The sequence below is a fragment of the Herpailurus yagouaroundi genome, unplaced genomic scaffold (assembly GCF_014898765.1).
Source record: "Herpailurus yagouaroundi ecotype Mexico unplaced genomic scaffold, PumYag 215, whole genome shotgun sequence".
Lineage (NCBI taxonomy): Eukaryota > Metazoa > Chordata > Mammalia > Carnivora > Felidae > Herpailurus > Herpailurus yagouaroundi.
The window spans coordinates 5,264,049-5,271,274 of record NW_024412446.1 but is presented as its reverse complement, the minus strand read 5'-3'; the positions used below and the strand labels follow the sequence as shown (position 1 = coordinate 5,271,274).

The 7,226-nt window shown below is 55.5% G+C and overlaps 1 protein-coding gene across 1 annotated transcript in view; it reads left to right on the top strand.

Moving 5' to 3' along the window:
• The first annotated feature begins 1 nt into the window (after position 1).
• RAB11FIP4 (RAB11 family interacting protein 4) overlaps positions 2-7,226 on the top strand; it is a 118,803-nt gene continuing 111,578 nt past the window's right edge. The window contains exon 1 of the mRNA XM_040455281.1: positions 2-160. Coding sequence (XP_040311215.1) covers positions 2-160 — 159 coding nt within the window. The remainder of the gene's footprint in view (positions 161-7,226) is intronic.

Here is a 7,226-nt window from a genome sequence, read left to right as displayed (position 1 = left end):
GATGGCGGGCGGCGCGGGCTGGGCGGGCGCCCCCGCGGCTCTGCTGCGCTCCGTGCGCCGCCTGCGCGAGGTGTTCGAGGTGTGCGGCCGCGACCCCGACGGCTTCCTGCGCGTGGAGCGCGTCGCGGCGCTGGGGCTGCGCTTCGGCCAGGGCGAGGAGGTAAGGGCGCCGCGTCCCCGGGCCCCCGCCGGCGGCCCTGCCCTCCACCTGCCCGGGAGGGGCCCCGCCGGCGCCAGACCCTTCCCCCACCCCCACCGCCCGAGCGGGCCCCCTACCTCCCGGCACCCGCCCCTCCCCCTGCCCGGTCGGCCCCCCGCTTCCCCCCCCCGCCCCCCCCCCCCCCCCCCCAGCCAACAGCGCCCGCGGCGGCGAGCGGCACGCGGCACGCCCAGGGTGGCTTCTCTGCCCACCTTCCCTCCCCCGCAGTGCGGGTCCCTTTGGCCCGTGTGAAAACCCACTTGGGGGAAGGCGCTGTCAAGAACCCGGCTTCGGGACCCCCGCCCTCCCTGCCCCTGCGGAGACAGAGCCGGCCCGGGTCTGTGGGAACGGAATTCCAGGACGCGGTGGGGGGCGGCGGGGGGTGGGGCGTGCGCCCCTTTGGGCCCAGCCAGTGGGTGGACGGGCCCACTGGGAGCGCGCTGCAGCCGGACTGCACCCACCGGGCCTCGCACCCAGGAGGAGGATGACACCTGATGACCCCTCTTTCGGGCTCCGATGGACAGGCCTGGCTGGCAGCTGGCTGTGTTAGCTGCGGCAGGCCAGCCAGAGGCAAGCTTGCAGTGTCCCCTGCGATAGGCCCGCGTCTATTTGGGGAAAGCAGGAGTTCTGTTGGTTGTTAGCAGGGCCAGAATCAGTGGGTGGGTGTTGCCAGTGGGGTAGCCAGAGGAATAGCGATAAATGCTCCCTCGACCAGTGTCCTCTCGTGCCATGGGCACAAGGACTTGGTGACTTGGGTCCGGGAGGGAGGGCAGGACACCCACCTGACGGGGAGCGTCCTCATTCTCGAGTTACTGCCCACTCTGACATGGTCAGGGGTTTTCTCCTGGGAACAGAAGCCCTGAGTTTCCAAGGCCACCTAAGGCCTCAGGCTCTGCATGGGGAGTGTGGGCACCGGGGGCATCAGATGGGCACTGGCTGGCATTCTGTTCCTGGGGCACCTCGTGCCTAGCATTCCAGAACATGGGAGAAGCCAGGACTTGGTTAGGTTGGACCCGTGCCTCTCTGCCACCTGGCAAGGGGGGAGATGATAGATACCCATCTCTCCATGGCACCTGGGCATGGCCAGGACCTGGGAGCAATAGGTGGAAGAGGATGAGGCAGGTTATCAAGTTGGAGGAGTCAGCTACCCCATCCCAGGAAGCTCGCTCCTGTGCTTCTTGTTAGAGTCCACATTTCCTGCAGCCATCAGGATCTTCTTCCCCAAAGGCCAGCCAAGCCTCTCGCCCTCACCAGTGGCTGCCTCCGAGGCCAGCCGAGCAGCCCCTTAGCATGGGGAGAGCCCCAGCACTCCTCCCAGGACACAGGCTACAGGGGGAAGCACCTGCCTGGCTCTGATGGAACCCGGAGTTCCAGAATAGCAAAGCGGTTCTCCCAGCAATCTGTGCAGGAGGCCCCCTGAGCCCCTAGCAAGCGTCACCACCTTATCCCTGAGCTGGACAGCTGCTGTTGTTGGAACCTTCTCCTTCCTGCACTCTTAGAGCCAAACCTGCTTGTCACGTAGTCATCTCGGTTCTGCACAGGGACTCACATGGGTCTCTCTTCTGTGTGGCAGCCTTTAAATATTTGAAAAGAACACTCCTGCCCCCTTAGCTCCTTCCCATCCACTCCTTCCCGTCTTCACTTCTCCAGGTCGAATACCCTCTGTTCCTGAAGCCCCAGCCATTTCCATATGACCTGGTAGGGGCTAAATCTCTGGCTTATGGCCCTGGAGCTGCCATCAACTGATTTGTGTGACTCAGTTTTCCTAGTAATAATGCAGAGGACCTGGGTCGGGAGACCCCCAGGACTGCTCCAACCCCAACACCTGACACACACCCAGGAGGCTGCCTTGTGCATGGTGCACCAAGCTTTCCATTCATATTACGTTTCTGGCCATCCAGACCCCCAGGGATCTTTCTTAGAAACCTCTGCCAAACCAGGATTCCCCTCAGTCCTGGAGAAGGGTCAGTGATTTCTTTCTTTTTACAGCATAATCATATTAGAGAAGCAGTTTGTACGCACTGTAGGAAATTAGAAATGTGGGTATTATGTTCCCATCTCCCAGGCAGCTCCACTGTGACACCTTGGTTACATCCTTCCAGAACTGTTTCTATGCTTGTATGTAGATTTCCCCCATAAAATGAGATCATGCTGTGCATACTGTTTTTTAACCTCATTTTTTTCCCCGGTAAATGATCAGCACTTTCTGCTTCAGTAAATTTTCATCTCACTTAATATGCAGACCTTGTTCACATTTCTCTGTTTGGCCCCAAAATGTCCATTTTTGCTGTTTTGTTTAAACCAGTTTCCTCTCTACGACTGTGCAGTGCATCAATGTTGTGACCCTTAGGTCTCTCTACTCTAATGCAATCCCTTTTTTAAAACAAAATATTAATAATCCTGGCTTGTTGAAGAAAGCAGGCCTCTGGTCTGTGTCAATAATTTCTCGAATCAAAACCTGTTATTTGGCCCTTTTTCCTATTAACTTTCATCTCGTTCGTTTCATCCCATTGTAATAGACAGTGGAGAGAATTTAAAATCCTACCTCTGTCACTCTCATGCTATGCTACCTGCAGGGGTAGAGAAGCAGTGCTTCTATCTGAATCCACAGGCTGATTGGAAACACAGGGCAGGACCACGGACAGGGCTTGGTAGGGGCGGTTCTACTCACACTATCCTTGACGGAGACCCACGGACGTACATTCTGCATAGTCCTCGCTACACATTACGGTGGAGGGAAGTCATTTCTCCACAGTTAGGGATGCCTTCGAAATTCTATGTGCTTGGACAGTTTCTATTTCGTTTGTTCAAAACTCAAGTGGAAACCTTGATTTCCCAACCCACTAGCGCTGTAGGGTAGACAGCTGTGGTTCACTAGCTATGGCGTTCAGTGAACTTCTCAGAGCTGGTTACCTGCGTTTTACCAACTCCCTCCAGAATACCAGGGATGCCAGAATCCTTTGAACTGCTCAAAATATACTGGGTCGCAAAGAATAAAATAAAATACCCATGAGGCCATACTAATATAAATGATTGAATGAGTGAATAAATAAATACTAGGAAAATATACAGAAGAAATTCAAGTAATTTATGTAGATAATTCCCCACCAAGGAGGCAGAGCCTAACTCCCCACCCCTTGAAAGAAGTGTCAGATGTGCATAGTGGCTGCCTTCTAAAGGCGTAACTTTTCAGCAGAGAAGCCTGACTAGCACTGTCTCAGCCACACGATCAACATCAATAGTGATAAGTCATGTAGACAATGTGTACCCTTGGTGTGACGTGATAAGAGGCTCTTTACCTCTACGGTCTTCCTCCCCAAACCCCAGTCTAGTCGTGAGTAAAATATCAGACAAACCCCAACCGAAGGATATTCTGCAGAACAGCTGCTTAGTATTCTTTCAATTTGCCAAGGTCATCAAAACCGAGGGAAGTCTGAGAAACTGTCACAGCCCAGCAGAGCCTAAGCAGACACGACAACTGCATGTAAGGCAGATGGGATCATGGAACAAGAACAGGACATTAGGTAAAAACTAAGGAAGTCTGAATAAAGTATGCACAGGAGTTAGTAATGGTATTATGTGTAAATTAGGTTGGCCTCTGACATCCCCCCTGATTTATTGGCTTAGGAGTCAGAGCAGAAAAGAGAAGACAAGAAAATTTGATAAAAACATAAGTGCCTGTAACGGAAACACAAAGATTGAGCTTTTAAGGACTACAAAGATGGGGGGAAATTCCACTGTCCCAACTCTGAAAGTCCCTAATACGTGGGAGCAGACAGACAAGTACATAGGAGTGTGGTCTGAAACCATATTGACTTCTCATGTCTTGCTTTTTTTCCCCTAACCTTTCTGAGCCTCTGTTTATTCATCCATAAAGTGGGGGTGATAGTAGTCCCCGTTCCATTGGGTTATCGTGGAGGTTGATATATGGGAGCTTATATATGGGAAGTGCTCAGTCTGGGATCTGCACAGAGTAGGCCCTCTATCAGGATTGCTGCTGCTGTTGTTACTACGATTGCTTTCTGAACACTTGCAAGCACCTTTGAGAGGCTGTTCTGGAGTTCCCTGGGGCTGAGGTCAAGGTCTGGGACCAGCGTGTGGTGCTCTCAGCCTACCCTCCTTGTCCCGCTCGGATCTGCCAGTCGGCCTTGCATTCTATCAGCAGTCTGAGGACGGAAGACCTTAAAAGCAGCGAGAGATGGGCCATATTCCCTGTTGTACATCCTCTCCTTTTTTCAGTTTGAAGACCATCCTTCTTGCTAGATAAGACAAGACAAAAGCGGTTGAGTGGCCTCTCTGCCATCTGTTAACACGGCACTATCTCCTCTGCACAGTGGGCCTGTCCTTCCTGCTGGGAATGGGGGGGGGGGCACTCCCACATCCGAAAGGGTGTTGTGAATTATTTGGGGGAGGTAGCTCAGTTGTAGCTAACCAGGACTAGTCTGTAATTTCCCCCGTCTTTGCGTTTGCCCCAGATATGGCCAGAAGAATTGGGGCATGATGCCTCCTTCTTCACATTGGGCAGGAGATGAAATAACAGGTCCCAGCTGGGTTCCCTCAGTCCCCACGTCCCCTCCGCACTCGCGACTGCCATGAGGGAGATGCCGACGCTGCCTGAGCTGGCAAAGGGCTTGGGGTGCTGGGACAGGACAAGATGACTCAGGGGCCGGCCCTGGGGTGGGGTCCACCTCAGATTTGTGGGCTGCCAGGGACAGGGGAACCGTGAACTACAGCTGGGGTCTGCCCAGGAGAGGGGATTGGCTGCTGGGGAAGAAGCATCCGTGTTCCCCACATCTGTGGCTAGATCTTGGGAGGTGGGGAAGTGATAGGAGGAGAGGAACCAGATCAGGAAAGGCTCAGCCATCCTCCGTAGACAGTGGGAAGAGCCAGGCAGCAAGATGGGATGTGTGCTTGAGAACACAGGCCGGATCCAGCAGGAGACTGCGACATACTGTCAGAGAGGAAGAGGGCCCAGACTTGGGTAGGGGTGGGGGCAGAACTGGCAGGGGCCCAGAAGGCCTGCAAACCCCCAAAAGTCACTCCTGGATGATGCAACTCAAAGCTCTGTTGGCAAATGGGCCCCTCTAGGTGCCCTGCCTGATTGGGGACACCCTACAGATGACAGAGCTGACAAAACAGGAGGGCCCAAGTCCTCCGAGCCTCGAAGGAAAGGCAGGGGTGCCTGTGGGCCATGAGAGGGGAGCAGAGCAGGAGTGGGCCCGAGACCTTCTCTTTCCTGCGCTTCTGCCCCCGCTGGGCACACCCTGGAGGCTGTGGTCCCTCAGGCGTAGGGGGTGAGCACAAGGTACCCAGCTGTGGGGGTGGGGCGGGGAGGGGCAGGCCCTGGCAGGCATGCAGCACCCTCCAGCCTCTCCGACGGGCCTGCATCACAGTTTGGCTGTGCCGGGAGGAGGGCCGTGTGAAGAAAGCCCACAGGGACTGGTCCATCTTGTCAGACATTCCTGACGTGGCCTGAATGCATGTGGTGAACATCTCTGGGTATAGCTCCCCCCCCAAACATACCGGGTTCTAGAGAAGAAAGCTGTAGGTAGTGGAGGATTTGGTGGTGGGCAGGTGTGGTCGGTGCCTCCACGTTGAGATCTGAATGGGGGAACAGAATCCGGCCTTGCAAACAGCAAGACGTGCCCTCAGAGTAGTTTCAGTGGGCAGAGGATCTGAGCTGTCCTTGGGTGCTGGGCCTTCACCGTCTGAAGGTGGATGCTGTAGGCCTCAGGGTTACCAGCCAGGGCAGGCAGAGTGGTGTTTAGAAATGGCCCCAACTCTGAGGCCTGGGCACTTCCTGCAGCTCCAGGAAGAGAACCAAATAGGCAAGGAAGGAGAGAGGAGAAGGTGGTGGTGGAGGCAGGGCAGAGGAAGCAACGCCCTGCCTGTGGCCGATGATTCCCCATGTGCCTCCCCAGGCTGGTGGGCCGGGAGGGGGATCCCAGAAACCTGGTGGGTGTGTGGTGGAAGGCTGAGAAAGCACTCCTCTTTCCATGGGCCGGCTGGCTCCACCGCCGTCGGGGTCGGTCATCCCTGCCTTGGAGGGCAGTGCAGATTTGGGGCTGGTGACCCACCCACCAGCCCCACCCTGTGCCACTTGGTGTGGGCTGGAACGCCCTCGTTCACGGGTCCATTTGTACAGGCCTGGGAGGGAGGGGGGAGGGGGGGTCCTGCCCGATCCCAGAGTAAGTGCGTAAGGGGGCTCCTCCGTCCCCTGCTGCAGTGGCCCCTGTTCCTCCCCAGGCCCTGAGCAGTCCCACCAGCGCTGAAGGGGAGGCTGACAGCTGGCTGGGAATGACAGTTAGAACTGGGCAAACCAGAACAGGGAGGGATGGGGGAGGGAACGCCTGCTGACCTGGAAACAGTGAATGTCATGCCTGCCCTAACTGCTCTTCTCACACGCACACACACAATTGGGTGAAGGCCCTGAAATTTTATAGAGTAGTCTTAATGGAAATACCTTTTGCATGTGGGAGCTGTCTTAATATATGTTTCCAGGATTAAAAAAAAATTTTTTTCCCCATTTACATCTCGCATGCCTGCTATATGCCAAAACCCTTCCAGGCACTGGAAAACCGGAGTGGCCTGGAGCTGGGAAAGACACAGGCAAAGGAATAAAAATTACTAACGGGTGGCGGTAGGTACTAGGAAGAAACAAAGTACTGAAACAAACCCAAAAGGAGATTCTTGCCCTTTGAGTGACTTGTGTTCTAGGAGGACATGTAGGTAGAGGCTGGAATGAAGTGGGGGACTGCCTGCACCTGGCAGATATCTGAGGGTGGCTGACCCAGGCAGTGGCAGGAGACGCCTGGGGGTTAGAGACACGGCAAGTGGCCTGCGAGGCAAGAGGAATAAAGGGAGATGGGCAGGGGGAAGCAGGGCACCCACAGGCGGGCGGTCACCTCATCCAGGGGAGAGATGCTGGAGGCACAGAGCAGGGCAGCGGTAACGGAGACGTGGCTGGATTTGGACAGTCGAGCCCACTGGAAGGAGGGTGTGAGACAAGGAGAGAATTTGGAGAATT